Genomic DNA, 21,564 nt, shown 5'->3' with positions numbered 1-21,564 from the left:
CCAGCAGGAGCTGGGAGAGGTGTCCCTGGCACCCAGTTCCTTCCAGCAGGAGCTGGGAGAGGTGTCCCTGGCACCCAGTTCCTTCCAGCAGGAGCTGGGAGAGGTGCTTCCCAGCACAGGTCCCTGGTGGGGCTGTCCCCATGAAGAGGAGGTGGTGCCCAGGTCCCAAGCCCTGTGTGTGCTGTCCCCGGGGTGGCAGCACCTTGGTGATGGTGGCTTTGTTTCCTCAGCCTGCTCCTTCCCTGACCGTGTGCTGGCTTTCCTCCTCCCCAAGCTGGAGAGCAGCAACGAGAGGACCCGGGTGGGGACCCTGCTCATCATCAGGCAGATCATCAACAGTGCCCGTGAGTACCCAAACCCTCATCCCCCTGGGGTTCTGCAAGCCCAAAGGTCTCCTAGAGGAGGAGCTCCAGCCAGGGTTTCTCCATCCCCCTTCCCCTGTTGGGATGTGGGGTGAGGAATCCAGCTCAGCCTTGGCTGAGGGGCAGGGAGGAGGAAGCCAGGTCTGGGGTCTGGGTCTGGGGTCTGGGCAGCTGAGAAATGGAGAAGGGAAAACCCTTGGGGTTGTGGAGTCTCCTTCTCTGGTGCCTTCCAAACCCCTCCTGAACCCCCCAACCTCCAGATGAGGTTCCTCTCCTTCTCTGGTGCCTTCCAAACCCCTCCTGAACCCCCCCAACCTCCAGATGAGGTTCCTCTCCTTCTCTGGAGCCTTCCAAACCCCTCCTGAACCCCCCCAACCTCCAGATGAGGTTCCTCTCCTTCTCTGCTGCCTTCCAAACCCCTCCTGAACACCCCCAACCTCCAGATGAGGTTCCTCTCCTTCTCTGCTGCCTTCCAAACCCCTCCTGAACCCCCCCAACCTCCAGATGAGGTTCCTCTCCTTCTCTGCTGCCTTCCAAACCCCCCCTGGATGTGTTCCTGTCTGGGCTGCCCTGGCTGATCCTGCTGTGCCAGGGCTTGGACTCCAGCATCTCCAGAGGCCCTTCCAACCCTCAGCATTCCCTGATTCCCTGGTTCTAACCCTCCCTGTTGGGATAGGGAGATGTTTGGGGTCAGCACCTCCATCCTTCACACCTCACCCAGCTTCAGAGTTCCCCCCCTCTTTTTTTTTTTTTCATCCTCAGCTTCTCAAATGGAGATGAAGAAACCTTTCATCCTTTCTTCCATGAGACCTCCTCTGCAAGACAGCAACAACAAGGCAAGCTGAGCTCCTGGGGGGCTCTTCAGAGCTGTGTCCACCACCTCTGCCAGCCCAGGGCTCCTGCACCACCTCCTCTTCCTCATCCCTCTCCTGGCATCCAACCTGCCCAGGAGTTACCTCCCAGGAATGGGGGAGCACACAGGGACCCATTCCCCATCTGAGCCCTGAGCAAAGAGCACGGAGAGTGCAGAGAGCTCTGAGGTGGAGCAGGGAACTGCAGGGGGTTCTGGACAGGTTGGATCCATGGGGTGAGGTTCTGCAGGGGGTTCTGGACAGGTTGGATCCATGGGGTGAGGTTCTGCAGAGGGTTCTGGACAGGTTGGATCCAAGGGGTGAGGTTCTGCAGGGGGTTCTGGACAGGAGGGATCCACGGGGTGAGGTTCTGCAGAGGGTTCTGGACAGCTTGGATCCATGGGTGAGGTTCTGCAGAGGGTTCTGGACAGGTTGGGTCTATGGGGTGAGGTTCTGCAGGGGGTTCTGGAGAGGAGGGATCCATGGGGTGAGGTTCTGCAGAGGGTTCTGGACAGGTTGGGTCCATGGGGTGAGGTTCTGCAGAGGGTTCTGGACAGGTTGGGTCCATGGGGTGAGGTTCTGCAGGGGGTTCTGGACAGGTTGGGTCCATGGGGTGAGGTTCTGCAGAGGGTTCTGGACAGGTTGGATCCATTGGTGAGGTTCTGCAGGGGGTTCTGGAGAGGTTGGATCCAAGGGGTGAGGTTTTGCAGGGGGTTCTGGACAGGAGGGGTCCATGGGGTGAGGTTCTGCAGGGGGTTCTGGACAGGTTGGATCCATGGGGTGAGGTTCTGCAGGGGGTTCTGGACAGGTTGGGTCCATGGGTGAGGTTCTGCAGGGGGTTCTGGACAGGAGGGATCCATGGGGTGAGGTTCTGCAGAGGGTTCTGGACAGGTTGGATCCATGGGGTGAGGTTCTGCAGGGGGTTCTGGACAGGTTGGGTCCATGGGGTGAGGTTCTACAGAGGGTTCTGGACAGGAGGGATCCGTGGGCCAAGGTGTAACAAGGCTGACTGCCCATGGGTGACACCAATCCCAGGCAAAGCTCCAGGCTTAGGGCAGAGCAGCTGGAAAGTGTCCAGAGGAAAAAAGGACCTGGGGAGGTGGCTGAGAGCATCTGGATGTGAGCCAGCATGTGCCCAGGTGGCCAAGGTGGCCACCAGCATCCTGGCTGGTGTCAGCACTGGGGTGGCCAGCAGGAGCAGGGCAGGGATTGTCCCCCCACACCTGGAGCCCTGGGGTCAGTTTTGGGTGAGAAAAGGGCCCTGGAGGGGCTGTGGGGTTGGAGGTTGGAGCCAGGGGGTGATGCTCTGCAGGAGGGCAGTGAGGAGCACCAGGGGCAGACAGAGCCCTCCCCACACCCCATCACAGCCCCCCCAACCCTGGTGCTGCTGCTGTGTCCCTGCAGGTGAAGAGGACCCTGGTGCAGGTGATCAGTGCCATGGCCCATCACGGGTACCTGGAGCAGCCCGGGGGAGAGGCCATGGTGGAGTTCCTGGTCCGGCAGTGTGCCCTCCCCTCTGAGCTGGTAAGGACATCAGGGCTGGGAAACTCCTCAGGAAAGGGACCCAACAGCACCCATGTTAGGGAGGAATTCTTCACTGGGAGGGTGGTGACAGTCTGGGTGCCCCCAGAAGCTGTGGCTGCCCCATCCCTGGCAGTGTTGAAGGTTGGATGGGGCTTGGAGCCCCCTGGGCTGGGGGAGGGGTCCCTGACCATGGCAGGGGTGGATCCAGATGATCTTCAAGGTTCCTCCATTCCAACCCAGTCTGGGGTTTGGGCAGCCCAGCACCCAGGTCCTGGGACCCTGAGCCTTCTCCAGGACAGCCCTTGCTCTGTCCCCGTTCAGGGTCCCCAGCTCAGACCCCTGGGACATCCCCCCCTCAGACCCCTGGGACATCCCCACCTCAGACCCCTGGGACATCCCCCCCTCAGACCCTTGGGACATCCCCACCTCAGAGCCCTGGGACATCCCCCCCTCAGACCCCTGGGACATCCCCCCCTCAGACCCCTGGGACATCCCCCCCTCAGTCCCCTGGGACATCCCCCCCTCAGTCCCCTGGGACATCCCCCCCTCAGAGCCCTGGGACATCCCCCCCTTGGACCCCTGGGACATCCCCACCTCAGAGCCCTGGGACATCCCCCCCTTGGACCCCTGGGACATCCCCCCCTCAGAGCCCTGGGACATCCCCCCCTTGGACCCCTGGGACATCCCCCCCTCAGTCCCCTGGGACATCCCCCCCTCAGACCCCTGGGACATCCCCCCCTCAGACCCCTGGGACATCCCCTCCCGCAGCATCCCAGCAGCTCCTTCCCCATCTTTTCTCCCTGGCACTTTGTGGTTCCTGCCTCTGGAGCAGGGAGGAGTGGGGACACCCCTCAGGAGCAGGAGGGACACAGCTGGGACAAGTGTCCCTGCATCTGAATGTCACCATGGGGACTTCACTGGGGGGACATCCACCTCCTGCTGGCTCCCTGTCCCCCACCCCCAGGCTTTTCCCTTTGGCTGCCCCCAGCCCCACTCATCCAGCTGGGACAGGGACACAACTCAAACCTTGGGCTCCCCCAGGAGCAGCAGGAGGGATGGGTTGGGAGCTCTGAGCTCCACGGGCAGGGCTGGAGATGGGACGTGGACCAGGAGGCTTTTGGGTTCTGATGTTTCTCCTGGTGTCTCAGCACTTTGTTCCCCGTGGGAATGAGCCTGAGGTGTGTCCGTGGTGACCCCCCCTCCCCTCTCTTCCAGCACCCCAAAAAGCAGTCCCCTGATGGGGATGACCTCACCAGTGACAGCGTCCGCAGCATCAGTGTCAACACCCTCTTCCTGCTCAGCACAACAGTGCACAGGATGACCAACGTGAGTCTGCACAGCCCTCCCTGACCCTCTCTGGGGTGCTTGGTGTTGGCCCCAGAGCCCCATCCATGCTGCTGGGGATCCTACACGGCCTGCAGCACCCTGGGCACCGGGCAGGATGGGACCTCAGCACTCCCAATCCCTGTGGGAGCTGTTGCCACCATCCCCTTCCCCCCTGGGAGCAGAGCAGAGGGGGGGCTGGGGAGCTGTCCCCCAGCAGGACCCATGGGTGCCCTCCATGGGAGCTTCTCCAAGGCTGGGGCAAGGCAGAGGGACAGGGAGCTGTTGGAGCAGGACTGGAGGAGCCCCTGGAGGTGCTGGAGCCAGGCTGAGAGTTGGGGGTGTTCAGTCTGGAGGGGAAAGGAGAGGAGATTCTGTCTGGGAACACCTTGGAGCAGCTTCCAGGTGCTGAAGGGGCTCCAGGAAAGCTGGGGAGGGACTTGGGACAAGGGCCTGGAGGGATGGGAGCCTCCCAGGGGGAAGGGTTTGCAGCTGGGAGAGGGGAGATGGAGAGGAGATCTTGGGCAGGGAGGGAGGGAGGGAGAAATTGTTTGGGGTGAGGGTGCTGAGCCCCTGGGTGCCCAGGTTGCCCCCAGAAGCTGTGGCTGCCCCATCCCTGGCAGTGTTGAAGGTTGGATGGGACTTGGAGCCCCCTGGGCTGGGGGAGGGGTCCCTGGCCATGGCAGGGGGGGCACTGGGGGGGATTTGAGGTCCTTCCAACCCAACCCAGTCTGGGGCTCCATGATGTTCCCCCTCAGCCAGGGGCCTTTGAGCTGGGGTCTCCTCCTCCTCTCCCTCTTGGTCCCATGCTCCAGTGCAGGGTCTCCATCCCCATGCCCTCAGGTGCTCCCCATCTCATTTTTTCCCTGAGAGTGCTGTCAGGCACTGGGATGTCCCAGGACAGTGTTGGAGTCCCCATCCCTGGAGACATGGAAAAGCCACCTGGAGCTGGTCCTTAAGGCCACGGCTCAGCAGGGAGATGCTGGTGTCGGTCCAAGGTTGGACTGATGAGCTTGGGGGTCTCTTCCAACCTGAACATCCTGGGATTCCTGGCAGGTCCTGTGGCCATACCTCCTGGAGTTTGTCACCCCCATGCACTTCACCAATGCCCTGACCCCTCTCTGCAAGAGCCTCATGTACTTGGCCATGAAGAAGCAGGAGGAAGGAGAGGCCTCATCCCTGCTGCGTTACGACCTCAATGGTGAGTGCCAGGAGCTGGGGGTGCTGGCTGAGCCCAGGGCTTCTCTGCACCCCAGGCAGGGGCTGCTCTGCATGCTGGCACCTCTTGTCTCACCCTTTTTTCCCCTCCTTATTTTTTATGTTTTCAGCAACTCTGCCCTCACCCTACGCCCTGACGAGCAGACTGCTGGTGAGTTGGCCTGGTGGCAATGCTCCCCCTCTCTCTGCTGGCCCACCCCTCCACAGGAAGCCCTCTCCCTCCTCCATCCCAGGGGGACTAAGAGAAGCCCACCCCAGCAAACAGTCAGGGTCACCACCCCCTTTCACCCCACTGCTCCTGGCAGGGCTGCTCCTGTCCATCACCCTCCTCAGACTCATGGCTTGATGGTCCATGCTCATCCTCATCCATCCTCATCCTGGTCCATGCTCACCATCCCTGTGCAGCTTGGGAGAGCTCAGGCCCCCTCTGCCCCCCCATTATCCCTGTGCCTGGGGGGTTGCAGACCTCCAGCTGTTCTGAGAGGGCTTTGGGAAGTTGTTCCCCACCCCTGGAGAGGTTGGAGTTGGATCCTCTTCACCCGGGGTGCGCAGAGAGGTGGGAGCTGTGCTCTCCTTGGGTTGTGGCCTTCAGTCCCCTCCACGTCCCACGTTCCCCTGGGTTTTGTGTCCCATTTTCTGATTCCCAGCCTGCTGAGGGGTTTTTTCTCTCTCCCAGGTTGTCTCTTCCCAGCCCTACCTGGGGGAGGGCAGGGGAGCAGCCGCTCTGCGCCTCCTCCACGTCCTGCGGGGCAGCGTCCACCCCGCTCTGCAGCACCTCTGGAGCAAGAAGGTTCCTCTCCTGGTGGAGCACCTGGAAGGTAGGAAGGGGATTCAGCTAGGGAGAAACCCTCTGCCTGGCTCTCAACCTTCTCCAGAGCCAACTGGGGAGGTCCCAAGAGTAGGGTGGGCTCCTGGCTGGGGACCCTCGGGAGGTTGGAGCTGAGTGAGGAGGAGCTGGGTCCTGGTTTGAGAAGCAGAATTCTGCCCAGGAGCAGCTGAGGGCCCTGGGGGTGTTGATCCTGGAGCAGAGGAGGCTGAGGGGAGACCTTCTGGCTCTCTGCAACCCCCTGAGAGGAGGTTGGAGCCAGGGGGGGTCGGGCTCTGCTCCCAAGGAACAAGGGATGGGCCAAGAGGAACTTTTGGCACAACTCAAGTGGTGCCAGGGGAGGTTTAGGTTGGAGCTGGGGAAGAATTTCTCCCTGGAAAGGGTTGTCAGGGCCTGGCCCAGGCTGCCCAGGGCAGGGCTGGAGTCCCCATCATCCCTGGAGGGGTTTCAGAGCAACCCCTGGGGATGTGGGGATGAGGGACATGGGGGGTGCTGGGGTCAGGGTTGGACTCAATGCTCTCCAGGCTCTTTTCCAACCTCTGTGATCTGATGACCCGAATCACCTTGGTGCCACTAATTGCCACCAGGAGTGCCCTTGTCTCTTGGGTGGCTGTCCCCACCATGTCAAGTCCAGGACATGCAGGATTTTGAGCATCCTCCCCCTGCTGTGGGATGTCCAAGGAGGGTGAGGGTCCAGTGTCAAAAATATCCTTTCCTCCTAGAGAACACGGAGAAGTCCCTGATCCAGAAGGAGTGGGAAGAGAAGCTGCTGCTGGTAAGGGTCCCCATGCCAGGGAGGCATCAGGGGGGGATGGGAGGACAAGTGGCCACCAAGCCTCTGGGCTCTGCTCTGCTGGGCAGGACAGAGCAAGGGGTGGGTGGGGGGTTGGTGTTCTGTGGGTGTTCCCCTTCTCCCAGCCTGGCCCTGGTGGCAGGGATGGTCACTCCTTGTCACACCTCTGGGTTTCTTGGTTCTGACGTGGAGATGGAGGTCAGCAGGGAGGGAGGTCCTGCAGGACAAGATCAAAATGAGCTCTGGTGGGTCCCAGGAGTGTCCCCTTCCTGAACTGCTCTGAAATAGGAGCTGGAGAAGCAGTTTCATCTGGGCAGGGCTTGTCCTGCTCCTCTGGTGGTGGCCATGTTACCTGGGGACACTTTGTTGTGGAAGAGACTGGACCTGAAGGCAAAAAAAAAAACATTTTGGGAGTTGGGTGGGGGGTGGCTGCATGGAGCAGGGGCTGCTCTGGGCTGGGCAGAGAATCCAAGGCCCAAGCAGCTCCTGATGGTGATCCCAGAGGTGAACATTCTGGTGGTGTGGATGGGGTCTGGGTTGACCTGACACAAGCAATCCATGGGGTTCTTCCTCCCCCTGTGATGGTTCTTCCTCCCCCTGTGATGGTTCTTCCTCCCCCTGGGATGGTTCTTCCTCCCCCTGTGATGGTTCTTCCTCCCCCTGAGATGGTTCTTCCTCCCCCTGGGATGGTTCTTCCTCCCCCTGGGATGGTTCTTCCTCCCCCTGGGATGGTTCTTCCTCCCCATGGGATGGTTCTTCCTCCCCATGGGATGGTTCTTCCTCCTCATGGGATGGTTCTTCCTCCTCATGGGATGGTTCTTCCTCCCCCTGAGATGGTTCTTCCTCCCCCTGGGATGGTTCTTCCTCATGGGATGGTTCTTCCTCCCTCAGTTCCTCCAGGAGACACTGGTGGCCGTGGCTGACAACACCTGGATTTGCCAGTTCATCCCAGAGATGTGTGGACACCTCAACAGCTACAATGGGATCCCACTGGAGAAGGTGATGGGGAGGGGGTGGAAAGCCCAGCAGAGCAGGGACAGAGCCCATCCAGCCCCCAGTGCTTCCCATTGTGGAATCTCAGACTGGTTGGATGATCTTGGAGGTCTTTTCCAACCTGAACATCCTGGAATTCTGGGATTGGGTTGGAGGGCCCCAAGAGCTCACCCAGTGCCACACCAAACCATTGGGCTTGGGTGGCACTGGATGGGTTGGGGTGGAAGGGACTTGAAATCCCCCCCAGTGCCCTCCCTGCCATGGTCAGGAACCCCTCCCCCAGCCCAGGGGGCTCCAAGCCCCATCCAACCTTCAACACTGCCAGGGATGGGGCAGCCACAGCTTCTGGGGGCAACCTGGGCACCCAGGGGCTCAGCACCCTCACCCCAAAGGATTTCTTCCCCATCTCCAACCCCAATCCAATGTAGGAGCAGTCAGAGCTGCTCCCAGGTTGGTCACCAGGGGCTGTGGTGCCCTGGCTGGGGAACCTCTCCTCCTGCTCCCCCTCTCCTGGAGGTTTTGTTTCCATTTTTTGGGCAGGAGGAAGGGATTTGTTTCTGCTGTCCCCCAGCTGCTTGTGGCCAAGCTCTGTCCTTCCCCTTTGCTTTGGGGCAGGTGCCTCCAGGGTGCTGGTAGGAGTAACCCATGGGTGGATGGAGCCCCCCTGGAGGGCTGGGCCAGGTTTCCAGGGGTGGTGACATTCCTTTGCTCTTCCAGAATTTCCTCTATAAATGCATTGGGACGACCCTTGGAGCCTGCACCAGCAAAGACCTCGTTCAGAAGCAGCTCCAGGAGCTCCTGGAAACAGCCAGATACCACGAGGAGGCAGAGAGGGAGGTGAGGAGGAGCTGGGACAAACCCTTGGCTCATCTGGATGGTCCCGTGCTGAGCCCTCTGCTCCAGTCCCACCAGGCCTGGGCTTTTGTGTCTCCTGGAGGATGGATTCCAGGGTAGGACACAGCTGCTGGGTGGATGGGCACAGAGAGGTGGAGAGAATCCAGGAGCAAGAGGGCTCTGAAGTTGGGTGAGATGTATGGGGTGCCCTGGGACACTTCCTCAAGTGACATTTGTCCCCAGGCTGGGACAGGGTGATGTTCCCCAGCCCTGAGCCTGCTGGCAGAGCTGCTTCCCCAGGGATATCATGGAACCCCAGACTGGTTTGGGTTGGGAAAAACCTTAAATCCCACCCAGTGCCCCCCCTGCCATGGTCAGGGACCCCTCCCCCAGCCCAGGGGGCTCCAAGCCCCCTCCAACCTTCAACACTGCCAGGGATGGTGTCACATCCCAGCACACAGGTGGCTTCTGGGCTACCAGTGCATGTTGCCACCTCCTGTCCCATTTGTCACCCAGCAGTGTCCCCAAGTCCTTCTCTTGGCTGTTCCCCATCCCCCCCAGTTTGTGCTGGCACTGGGAATACCCCAGCCCAGGAGCAGGACCTTGCTCTTGACCCCCCAAAGCCTTGGTGCTGGGTGGGGGTCTCTGCAGGTCTGGGGTGCAGGGGGTGTTTGGAGCTGCTCCATCACTGCCAGGTGCCACCTCTGGGCAGAGCTGCTGCTGGGACAGCCCAGGCAGCCCCTCCTCCTGCCACCAGGCTTTGGGGTGCCTCTTGGTCCATCCCTGGGACTCAGGGAGCCCCAGAGGTTTGGAGAAAAATCCCTGAGTTTATTCCCATCTTGTGTCCCTGTCTGCTCCTCAGAGCATCTCAAGCTGCTGAGATGTTCCTCTCAGCTCCATCAGCTCTTGGCTGGACCAGGAGGGGTTGGTGCCCTCTCTGTCCTCTCGTGGGGAGCTTCACATCCCCCATCACATCCCAGTCCTGCTGCTGCCCTGCCTGCAGCCTGGTCACAGGGCTTGGTCACAGGATCATCAAATGATCCCCTTTGTTGGGGAAGGGACCTTTAAAGGTCATCTCATCCACCCCCCCCACATGGAGCAGGGACAGCTTCAACCAGATCAGGTTGCTCAGAGCCTCATCCAACCTGGGAGGGTCCCAGGGATGGGAAGGGTCCCATCTCCCACCCCTCTGGGCAACTGGGGCCAGGGTTTCAACATCCTTCATTGTTTCATAGAATCCCAGACTCGTGGGGGCTGGAAGGACCTCGAAGATCACCCAGTGCCACCCCTGCCATGGTCAGGGACCCCTCCCCCAGCCCAGGGGGCTCCAAGCCCCATCCAACCTTCAACACTGCCAGGGATGGGGCAGCCACAGTTTCTGGGGGCAACCTGGGCAACCAGCACCCTCACACCAAGTTTTTTTTCCTCCTGTCCAACCTTAAATCCCATTTTCTAAACCTAGAATATCTGCTGTGTCACCTGCAGCTCCCCTCTTTCAATTTAAAACCATCACCCCTTGTCCTACCACTCCCTGCCTGTGAAATCCATCCCCTCCTGGATGCTTTTCACAAGTTCAGCCCTTCCCTCACTACCCCAGACCTGAGCTCAGGGCTGGGTTCCTCCTCCCCATCCTCACCAGGCTCGTGCTCTGCTTTCTCTTTAAAGTCATCTGAGCATTCCAGCTCCACCAGCACCTCCACCCCCTGCAGATACCTTCAAGTGCAGAGCAAACAGCAGCTCCTGCTTTCTGGCTGCTCTCCAGCTCCAGCAGCTCTGGAATAAATTGCTGATCAAGTTCCAGCCTTGACCTCCTCCAGCCAGGCAGGACCTGCTGAGCCTGCTTGGATCTGCCCCAGCTCCTGCCTCCCACAGAGCTCCTGACACCTGACATGGAGCTTCCTGCCCCTGCTCCAGCTCTGACCCAGTCTGTCCATCAGGGAGCCCCAGACTGGTTTGGGTTGGGAAGAACCTTAAAGATCACCTTTATCCAACCCCTGCCATGGTCAGGGACCCCTCCCCCAGCCCAGGGTGCTCCACAGCTTCTGGGGGCAACCTGGGCACCCAGGGGCTCAGCACCCTCACCCCAAACAATTTCTCCCTCCCTCCCTCCCTCCCTCCCTGCCCAAGATCTCCTCTCCATCTCCCCTCTCCCAACTGCAAACCCTTCCCCCTGGGAGGCTCCCATCCCTCCAGGCCCTTGTCCCAAGTCCCTCCCCAGCTTTCCTGGAGCCCCTTCAGGATCTGGAAGCTGCTCCAAGGTCTCCCCATGGGATCCTTCTCTTCTCCAGCCTCAACACCCCCAACTCTCTCAGCCTGGCTCCAGAGCAGAGCTGCTCCAGCCCTCCCAGCAGCTCCAGGGCCTCCTCTGCACTGGCTCCAGCAGCTCCGTGTCCTTCTGCTGCTGGGGACCCCAGAGCTGGACACAGCTTTACCCCAGGGGGGTCTCCCCAGAGCAGAGGGGACAATCCCCTCCCTGGCCCTGCTGCTCACACTGCTGGGGGTTTGATGGCTCCTGGGCACCTTCTCCTCACCCAGCACCCCCGGGTCCCTCTCCCCCCCTTCTCCTGGATTTGTGCTGGGGATCACCCTGAGCCACGTGCAGGGTGGTCTTGCTCTTGGCCTTTAGTGTCCCCTGAATTCCTTGGTGAATGCCCAGGGATTCAGGAGCTGCTCCAGCTGGACCTGGCTCAGATGCTGGGATGGAACCAAGTCCAGTGGATCTTCTGAAGCATCACTCAGGGCTGAGGAACTGAAGGGCTTTCTGCTGTTGTGTTTTTGTCTTCTTCCTCCAGGGCCTTGCTTCTTGCTTTGGGATCTGTGCCATCCATCACCTGGAGGAAACCTTGGCCAAGCTGGAAGAGTTTGTTAAGTCTGATGTCTTCAAGAGATCCGTGGGACTATTCAGTATCTTCAAGGTAAGAGCTCAGAAGGTTCCTCCTGCCACACATCCAGCAGTGAAAAGCTCCCAGGGGCTGCTTCATCCCTGGCCTGGGGTGCAGGGGTTTGGTCACCACCCACCCTGGTGCTGCCTGGTGGTCCCCAGGCAGCTCCTGTCCCAGGAGATGGGGCTGGTTCCAGACTTGCTGACCTAGAGGTGGGTTTTGTAGAATCCTGGAATGGTCTGGGTTGGAGGGACCTTAAATCCCCCCCAGTGCCACCCCTGCCATGGTCAGGGACCCCTCCCCCAGCCCAGGGGGCTCCAAGCCCCATCCAACCTTCAACACTGCCAGGGATGGGGCAGCCACAGCTTCTGGGGGCAACCTGGGCACCCAGGGGCTCAGCACCCTCACCCCAAACAATTTCTCCCTCCCTCCCTCCCTCCCTGCCCAAGATCTCCTCTCCATCTCCCCTCTCCCAGCTGCAAACCCTTCCCCCTGGGAGGCTCCCATCCCTCCAGGCCCTTGTCCCAAGTCCCTCCCCAGCTTTCCTGGAGCCCCTTCAGGACCTGGAAGCTGCTCCAAGGGCTCCAGGCTGAAAATCCCCAACTCTCTCAGCCTTCTTTAACTCCTGATCTCCAAGACTGGGTGTCTGAGGGATGGGCTTGGTGCTGTGTGAGGTTCTGACCCACAAGAGGAGGGTGCCAGCTCAGGATCTGGGTGCCAAGGAGCCCTGTCACAGGGGGGGTTTGGGCAGGAACCCCTCACTGGGATGTTGGGGATGAAACCTCTCAGCAGTGCTGGTGAAGGGGCAGAGGTTGGTGGGTAGTTAACCAGCAGCTAACCAGGTTAGCTTGGCCAGGCTGCCCTGTGGGGCTCCTGCAGGTGACACTGGATGGCCAAGGGGGCTCATGGCTCAGACAGAGGTTTGGTGGCAGTGCAGCTCAGGGTGGGCACTGGGTGCTCCTCCAGGGCTCTGATGCCACCACCAGACCATGGGAGGGGAAGGTCTGAGACCCCCTCAGGGGGGGTCCTGTCACCCAGGGCCACCTTCAGCTGAATCTTTCAGAACCCCTCCACGTGAGGCCTGGCTTCCCCACCACTCCTGTCCATAGAACCATGGAATCACCATGGTTGGAAAGGGACCTTTGAGGTCATCAAGTCCAACCACAGACCCCCCACCCCCTCATCATCTTTCTCCTCTGCTGTGCCAGGACCGGAGTGACAACGAGGTGGAGAAAATCAAGAGCAGCCTCATCCTCTGCTATGGCTACGTGGCTGCCTATGCCCCCAAGGAGCTGGTGCTCTCCAGGATTGAAGCAGACATCCTGAAAAACATCTTCCAATACTTTAACACCAAGGTAAAGCTGGTGGGATTGCTCCCTCTTGCCCGGGGAAGGGAGAAGAAGATGAGTGAGCTGGATGGGTCCCCTCAGGCAGCTCCTGGGAGAAGCCCATTGCTTCCTCCTTGCTAATGTCTCTTGTGTTTTGTTTTGTTTTTTTCCACTCGTTCAGGTTCTGGGAATAAAGGTAGAAACCAAGGTACAGGGTGAGGCCTAAAATCTCAAACTCCTCTCTGCTCTTTCCTGCCTCTCTCTGCCTGCATCTTGCTCTGGGTTTTCCTGGAGAGCAGCCCCACAGCCACGTCCCATGAGCCATGGGAGCTGCTGCTCCTCTGGTCCTTGGCCGTGGTCAGACAGCCCCCAGGGTCCTTGGCCGTGGTCAGACAGCCCCACAGCCACATTCCTCTGCCCATGAGGACCAGGAGAACAGGTTCTGGTCCAGCCAGAACCAGGCTACTGCCATTTCTCAGGTGGAAGTGTCAGGCCAAGGCTGTCTTCTCCAGGCTCCACTAATGTGTTTTCCTTCTGGGCTTCTGCTGGCACTAACAGCTCCTGCAGAACAGCTCCATCCCCCAGGAGAGCCAGGGACCTTCTGGCTCAAACCCTCCCTTGGCTCCAGGTCCACCTGGGAGCACCCCAGGAGGTTTTTCCTCTTGACCCCATGTTGGGTTTGCCCAGAAGCTGTGGCTGCCCCATCCCTGGCAGTGTTGAAGGTTGGATGGGGCTTAGAGGCCCCTGGGCTGGGGAGGGGTCCCTGACCATGGCAGGGGTGGCACAGGGTGATCTTCAAGGTCTTTCCCAACCCAACCCATTCCATGATTTTGTGTCCTGGCCCCTGAGCTCCCACAGAAGGAATTTCTCCTCCAGCTTCTGGAGCCGCCGTGAGCATCGTGGTGCTGCTCAGGTGGGGAGAACTTGGAGATCTGTCCTGATCCTGTGTGCTGCCAGGGTGTTCCTGCTGACCTGGCCACGGGGGGGACCTTCCTGCTGCCCCTGGCACCAGAGAGCTGGTGGGGTGGATGAGGAGCAGGGAGCTGAGCCCACACTCCCCCAGCAGCAGAGCCCGAGCTGGGGTGCACTGGTGGCTGCTCGGAGGGGCAGCGGGGTTGGGGGGTGCTGAGGAGCTGTGGGGTGAGCTCTGGGGCCTCACTTCTCCTCCCTGGGCTCTTGCTCTCAGGACCTGACCCTGAAGCTCTGCCTCATCCGGAGCATCTGCATGATCAGCCAGGCCATCCACAGCGGGGACAGGGCCGGGGACTTCACCTTCTCCCGCAAAGCTGAGCTGGTGGCCCAGATGGTGGTAAGGGCAGAGCCTGGGGGGTGGCCTGGCCTGGGGGCTGCTCTGGAGGGGGCACCGTGGGGGGGTTCCCTGCGGGGGGGGTTCCCCGTGGGGGGGTTCCTTGTGGGGGGGTTCCTCGTGGGGGGTTCCCTGTGGGGGGTTCCTCGTGGGGGGGTTCCTCGTGGGGGAGGGGTTCCTCGTGGGGGGTTCCCTGTGGGGGGGTTCCTCGTGGGGGGTTCCCTGTGGGGGGTTCCTCGTGGGGGGGTTCCCTGTGGGGGGGTTCCTCGTGGGGGGGTTCCTCGTGGGGGGTTCCTCGTGGGGGGGTTCCCTGTGGGGGGGTTCCTCGTGGGGGGTTCCTCGTGGGGGGGTTCCCCGTGGGGGGTTCCCTGTGGGGGGGTTCCCAAGCCACCCTGCTGGGGGTGAAGTGGAGGTGTAGCTGCTCCATCCCTGAGCTCTGCTCTGGGTGCTCTGTGGGGAGGGTGGGTGGGAGTTTGCTCTGCTGGAGATGTCCCCAGGTGGCTGCTGAGCTCTGCTGGGGTGGGGTGTTGTCCCCATGGCCCTGCTGTCCCCCATGTCCCTGCTGTCCCCCATGCCCCTGCTGTCCCCCCCATGGCCCTGCTGTCCCCCCCATGTCCCTGCTGTCCCCATGTCCCTGCTGTCCCCATGTCCCTGCTGTCCCCCATGTCCCTGCTGTCCCCCATGTCCCTGCTGTCCCCATGTCCCTGCTGTCCCCACCATGTCCCTGCTGTCCCCCCCATGTCCCTGCTGTCCCCACCATGTCCCTGCTGTCCCCCCCATGTCCCTGCTGTCCCCCATGTCCCTGCTGTCCCCACCATGTCCCTGCTGTCCCCCCCATGTCCCTGCTGTCCCCATGGAGCTGGTGCCCCCATGGAGCTGATGTCCCCCATGTCCCTGCTGTCTCCCATGTCCCTGTTGTCCCCCCCATGTCCCTGCTGCCCCCCATGTCCCTGCTGTCCCCATGTCCCTGCTGTCCCCCATGGCCCTGCTGTCCCCCATGGCCTTGCTGTCCCCCCCATGTCCCTGTTGTCCCCCCCATGTCCCTGCTGTCCCCCCCATGTCCCTGCTGTCCCCCATAGCCCTGCTGTCCCCATGGAGCTGCTGTCCCCATGGAGCTGATGTCCCCCATGTCCCTGTTGTCCCCCCCCATGTCCCTGCTGTCCCCCCCATGTCCCTGCTGTCCCCATGTCCCTGCTGTCCCCATGTCCCTGCTGTCCCCCATGGCCCTGCTGTCCCCCATGGCCTTGCTGTCCCCCCCATGTCCCTGTTGTCCCCCCCATGTCCCTGCTGTCCCCCCCATGTCCCTGCTGTCCCCATGGAGCTGCTGTCCCCATGGAGCTGCTGTCCCCATGGAGCTGATGTCCCCCATGTCCCTGCTGTCCCCCCCATGGAGCTGCTGTCCCCATGGAGCTGCTGTCCCCATGGAGCTGCTGTCCCCATGGAGCTGATGTCCCCCATGTCCCTGCTGTCCCCACCATGTCCCTGCTGTCCCCCCCATGTCCCTGCTGTCCCCATGGAGCTGGTGCCCCCATGGAGCTGATGTCCCCCATGTCCCTGCTGTCTCCCATGTCCCTGTTGTCCCCCCCATGTCCCTGTTGTCCCCATGTCCCTGCTGCCCCCCATGTCCCTGCTGCCCCCCATGTCCCTGCTGCCCCCCATGTCCCTGCTGTCCCCATGTCCCTGCTGTCCCCCATGGCCCTGCTGTCCCCCATGGCCTTGCTGTCCCCCCCATGTCCCTGTTGTCCCCCCCATGTCCCTGCTGTCCCCCCCATGTCCCTGCTGTCCCCCCCATGTCCCTGCTGTCCCCCATAGCCCTGCTGTCCCCATGGAGCTGCTGTCCCCATGGAGCTGATGTCCCCCATGTCCCTGTTGTCCCCCCCCATGTCCCTGCTGTCCCCCCCATGGAGCTGCTGTCCCCATGGAGCTGCTGTCCCCATGGAGCTGATGTCCCCCATGTCCCTGCTGTCCCCCCCATGTCCCTGCTGTCCCCCCCATGTCCCTGTTGTCCCCCATGGCCCAGCTCCCTGGGCTCTGCTGGCCCTTTGGGAGAGGACAGGTCCCAGCATGGTGCTGAGCAGTGGGAGGGTGACTCGCTGTGACCTGAATCAGCCTTTCCAGGAGCCATGGTGCTGCATCCCTCCTGGCAGTGTTGGAGCCCAGGTTGGGGGGGTTGGAGCCCCCTGGGCTGCCAGGGTGTCCTGGGATGAACTCGAAGGTTCCTCTGACCCCAAGCACTCCGGGGTTGTGCCATGGTCCCTGTGTCCCTCTTGCCCAAGGCTCGGGGGTGGCTGAGCAGATTTGTGGGGTGGGTAACTGCTCGGGCTGGTGCCTGGGGTGGGCTGGAGGTGCCCATAACCATCCCCTTCTGCCTGCCAGGAGTTCATCAAGGCCGAGCCCCTGGAGGTCATGAGGACGCCGGTTCGGCAGCGGGCGATGGTCACCTGCACCTACCTGGTGTATCCTTCCTCCATCCCCATCCCTGGGGGAATACCAGCTCCCTGCAGGGGGGATTCTCATCCCCATCCCTAAGGGAATACCAGCTCCCTGCAGGGCGGATCCCCATCCCCATCCCTATGGGAATACCAGCTCCCTGCAGGGGGGATCCCCATCCCCATCCCTGGACCCACCAAGCCCAGGGAGTAGGAGAGGTTGGGGATTGAGCTGTTGGAGAGGAGCAGAGAGGAAAGGGACCTGGGGATGGACACCAGGATGAGCCTGAGCCAACAATGTGGGCAAGAAGTCCAGTGGCATCCTGGGGTGGGCTGGAAGGGTTTGTAGGGCAAGACAGGTTCTCCTCCTCCTCACCCTCCTGGGTGAGGCCTCAAAGAATCACAGAATCTATGGGTTGGGTTGGAAGGGACCTCAAACCTCACCCAGTTCCAGACTCCCTGCTCAGGGAGGGACTCGGGGTGCTCCAAGCCCCATCCAACCTGAACTGGAATATTGAGGTCTGGAACCTTGGGTCCATTTCTGGGCCCCTCTGTTTCAGGACAGGGAACTCCTTGAGAGAGTCCAGAGCAGAACATCCAAAGTGATGGAGTGGGACATCTCCTGGTGAGGAAAGGCTGAGAGAGCTGAGGGGCTCTGCAGCTTGGAGACTGAGGAGAGGGGGGGGGATTATCAACATCAACAAAGGTGATAAATATGGAAAGGGTAATAAATATGGAGAGCAGCTCCCTGGAGAAAGCCCTTGGAGTCCTGGTGGGCAGAAGTTCTCCAGGGGTCAGCAATGTGCCCTGGTGGCCAAGAGGCCAATGGTGGCCTGGGGGGCATCAGGAAAAGTGTGTCCAGCAGGTCCAGGGAGGTTCTGCTCCCCCTCTGCTCTGCTCTGCCCTGGGGAGACCAGAGCTGGAATCCTGGCTCCAGTTTGGGGCTCCCCAGTTGAGGAGAGGCAGAGATCTACTGGAGAGAGTCCCCTGGAGAGCTGGGAGGGTGCTGAAGGGCCTTGAGCATCTCTGCTGGGAAGAAAGAGTGAGAGCCCTGGGGGTGTTGAGGCTGGAGAAGAGAAGGCTGAGAGGGGATCTGCTGAATGTCTGTCAGTAGCTGAGGGCTGGGGGGCAAGAGGAAGGGCTCAGTCTCTTTTGGGTGGTGCCCAGGCCAAGGAAGAATGGGTTGAAGCTGGAAGATGGGAAGTTCCAGCTCCAGGTGAGGAGAAACTTCTTTGCTGTGAGGCTGAGGGAGCCCTGGCCCAGGCTGCCCAGAGAGGTTGTGGAGTCTCCTTCTCTGGAGCCTCCCAAACCCCTCCTGAACCCCCCCAACCTCCAGATGAGGTTCCTCTCCTTCTCTGCTGCCTTCCAAACCCCTCCTGAACCCCCCCAACCTCCAGATGAGGTTCCTCTCCTTCTCTGGAGCCTTCCAAACCCCTCCTGAACCCCCCAACCTCCAGATGAGGTTCCTCTCCTTCTCTGCTGCCTTCCAAACCCCTCCTGCACCCCCCCAACCTCCAGATGAGGTTCCTCTCCTTCTCTGGTGCCTTCCAAACCCCTCCTGAACCCCCCCAACCTCCAGATGAGGTTCCTCTCCTTCTCTGCTGCCTTCCAAACCCCTCCTGAACCCCCCCAACCTCCAGATGAGGTTCCTCTCCTTCTCTGCTGCCTTCCAAACCCCTCCTGAACCCCCCCAACCTCCAGATGAGGTTCCTCTCCTTCTCTGCTGCCTTCCAAACCCCTCCTGAACCCCCCCAACCTCCAGATGAGGTTCCTCTCCTTCTCTGCTGCCTTCCAAACCCCCCCTGGATGTGTTCCTGTCTGGGCTGCCCTGGCTGATCCTGCTGTGCCAGGGCTTGGACTCCAGCATCTCCAGAGGCCCTTCCAGCCCCTCTCACTCTGTGATTCTGTGATTTATTGGGGACCTCCATGGTGGGCTTGGAGTGGCCCCAGCCTCCCCCCTGCCCTTGCCCTTGCTGGTGACTGCTCTCTGGTTTTTCCTGGGCTCAGCAGTCGATGTTCTTGACGTGCAGCAGAGCCAGGGACAAGGCCCTGAGCTGTGCCAAGGGGACTCCTGAGCTCAGGTTGAAAACACCCCCGAGGTCCCAGCTCCTGGGGACACTCTCCCTGCTCCCCCTTCCAGCTGCTGCCCCATGGGATGGAGCCAAGCCAGCAGGAAGGCTCCTGGAGAGCCTCATTCCTTCTTCTCCAGCTTGGAAGGAGCTCCTGGAGATCCATCCCTGTTGCTTCCTTAACCTGGGATCAGTGTCCTGGAGCCCCAGCTCAGTGACCCCGACAGGACAGAGCTGATTGACACCTGCCTGGCTGGGGTGCTCTCCCTGCCACCCCCCTGACCAGGGCAAGGAGAAGGATGAGAATGGTGGAGATGTCCTACACAGAGAGGTGAGGGACCCAGGAGCTGCCTGGGCTGCTTCCAGGATGGATTCCAGGCATGGAATGGTTTGGGTGGGAAAAGAGCTTGGAGAGCATCGAGTCCAACCCTGGCCCCAACACCCCCCCCCATGTCCCTCATCCCCACATCTCCAGTGCTCTGAAACCCCTCCAGGGATGATGGGGACTCCAGCCCTGCCCTGGGCAGCCTGGGCCAGGCCCTGACAACCCTTTCCAGGGAGAAATTCTTCCCCAGCTCCAACCTAAACCTCCCCTGGCACCACTTGAGTTGTGCCCAAAGTTCCTCTTGGCCCATCCCTTGTTCCTTGGGAGCAGAGCCTGACCCCCCCTGGCTCCAACCTCCTCTCAGGGGGTTGCAGAGAGCCAGAAGGTCTCCCCTCAGCCTACTTTTTTTTAAAATTATTACTTATTTTTTTATTTTAGTGGGGTTTTTTTGCAGGCTTTGAAGCTTTATAGTTTTTTGTTTTTTGGTGTTTATTCCAAAATAATCCCTGGAAGAGACCAGAAACATCTTCAAAGGGTTCATTCAGCCTGGGATTGATCTCCAGCTGGCAGGAGGACCAAATTCCCTTCTGGAAAGTTGACACTCAAGCATCTCATGCTGGGTGCTCAGGTTCTGCCTTGCTGCTGGGCCTCAGGGCTGCTCATGGCCACCTCTGTGTTGTGGAATCTGAAGTGATCTGGAAGTTCTCTTCCAGCCCAAACCCTTCTGTGGTTCTGTGACTCCCAGGTGCTTTTTGCAGACTGGGTTTCCATCCCAGCTGAGCTGGAGCTGCTGCACCCTGGGACCCAGCATCTGGGAGAGTCCTCCAAGGTTGGGAGGGAGCTCTGCATCCCCCCTGGGGTGCCTGGGCAGCCTCTGATTTCTCTTTTCCTGCTCAGATGCTGTATGGGGACACCCTCAGTGCCCTGAAGGACCTGCTGAAGGAGTCTCCTGCAGAGGAGCCTGACCCCCCATGGCCTCCAGGACATGTTTGCTGTAGGTGCAGCTTGGATGGGGGGGGTTCCTCAGGGGAAACCTGAGGTGGCTGCCCTGCTGACCAGAGGTCATGGGACAGGGACAGCTTTGGACCAAAAGTGGGAATTTGGGGAATGTTCCTCACTGCTCCTGGTGGCATCAGCTCCACGGTGACCCTGAGCACCTCCTGCCTGGCTGCTCTGCTCCAGGAAAGGTCTGGAGGGGAAGAAGGAGGTGGTTGTCCCCTTGGGCATGCCTGCTGGTGCCCAAGAAGGGTGCCCAGGCTGAGGAGCAGTCTCTGGGAGCAGAGGAGGAACCAGCAGTGCCCTGCAGATGAGTTGGGATGAGCCATGGGGTGAAGGAAGGGTTCCCACAGGGGCTGCTGGGCTGAAGGACACTTGGGCAAATCAGAGACATCTGGGTTGGAGAAGCCAAGCTTCTGCTCTCCTTTCTCATCATCAGATCATTTTGGGTTGGAAAAGAGGTTTAGGACCATCAAGTACAACCATGAGCTCAGTGCTTCCAAGGCCACCCCCCCCATGTCCCTCATCCCCACATCTCCAGGGTCTGAAACCCCCCCAGGGATGATGGGGACTCCAGCCCTGCCCTGGGCAGCCTGGGCCAGGCCCTGACAACCCTTTCCAGGGAGAAATTCTTCCCCAGCTCCAACCTAAACCTCCCCTGGCACCACTTGAGTTGTGCCAAAAGTTCCTCTTGTCCCATCCCTTGTTCCTCATCCTTTTCTCCTGCAGCATTTGGGTCCCTGGATCAAGTCCCAGAAGGAGCAGGAGAGGCAGAGGGCAGTGGAGGTCAGTGCTGCCTTGCTGGAGTTCTACCTGACCAAGCTGAATGTCAGTGTAAGTCCCCCCCCCTGCTCCTCATCCTCCTCCCCCTGGCAGCCATCGGGCCCTGGGTGCCTCCCCTGCCCGACGCCGGGCTCAGCTCCTGCTTGGGGCTCTTCTTGCTAATCATAGAATCATGGAGTGGGTTGGGTTGGGTTGGGAGGGACCTGAAATCCCCCCCAGTGCCACCCCTGCCATGGTCAGGGACCCCTCCCCCAGCCCAGGGGGCTCCAAGCCCCATCCAACCTTCAACACTGCCAGGGATGGGGCAGCCACAGCTTCTGGGGGCAACCTGGGCACCCAGGGGCTCAGCACCCTCACCCCAAAGGATTTCTCCCCCATGTCCACCCAAAATGTCCCCCATCTGTGCCCTCTGCAGACCCTCATCCCCTTCTACAACCTTGGTGTCCTGGTCGCCCTCTTCTCCCCGCGCTGCTCCGACTCCTTGGCCGCCGTGCGCCGGGACGCTGTGGATTGTGTCTACTCCCTGCTCTACATCCAGCTCTGCTATGAAGGTGGGGCTGGGCTGGGCAAGGTTGGGGGGTACCAGCAGCAGGATCCCTCTTCTTTTTCTCTTTTTTTCCTCTTTTTTTCTCTTTTTTTTCTCTTTTTCTCTTTTTCTCTTTTTTCTCTTTCTCTTTTTCCTCTTTTCTCTTTTTCTCTTTTTCCTCTTTTTTCTCTTTTCT

At 60.6% G+C, this 21,564-nt stretch overlaps 1 protein-coding gene across 1 annotated transcript in view; it reads left to right on the top strand.

Annotated features, from left to right (window-relative positions):
• The window catches only part of LOC139792988 (maestro heat-like repeat-containing protein family member 1), a 55,345-nt gene that overhangs the window by 6,410 nt on the left and 27,371 nt on the right, over positions 1–21,564 (top strand). Inside the window, 21 exon segments of the mRNA XM_071736982.1 lie at positions 231–344; positions 1,125–1,198; positions 2,618–2,737; positions 3,953–4,063; positions 5,117–5,261; positions 5,389–5,429; positions 5,955–6,096; positions 6,827–6,879; positions 7,789–7,896; positions 8,608–8,727; positions 11,517–11,639; positions 12,815–12,961; positions 13,116–13,142; positions 14,121–14,243; positions 16,617–16,696; positions 18,933–19,011; positions 19,013–19,069; positions 19,961–20,005; positions 20,007–20,057; positions 20,789–20,893; positions 21,258–21,393. Of these exon segments, the coding sequence (XP_071593083.1) occupies positions 231–344; positions 1,125–1,198; positions 2,618–2,737; positions 3,953–4,063; positions 5,117–5,261; positions 5,389–5,429; positions 5,955–6,096; positions 6,827–6,879; positions 7,789–7,896; positions 8,608–8,727; positions 11,517–11,639; positions 12,815–12,961; positions 13,116–13,142; positions 14,121–14,243; positions 16,617–16,696; positions 18,933–19,011; positions 19,013–19,069; positions 19,961–20,005; positions 20,007–20,057; positions 20,789–20,893; positions 21,258–21,393 (2,001 nt within the window).

This window comes from Heliangelus exortis, chromosome 2 (genome assembly GCF_036169615.1).
Source record: "Heliangelus exortis chromosome 2, bHelExo1.hap1, whole genome shotgun sequence".
Taxonomy (NCBI): domain Eukaryota; kingdom Metazoa; phylum Chordata; class Aves; order Apodiformes; family Trochilidae; genus Heliangelus; species Heliangelus exortis.
This window is presented reverse-complemented; position numbering and strand designations above follow the sequence as displayed.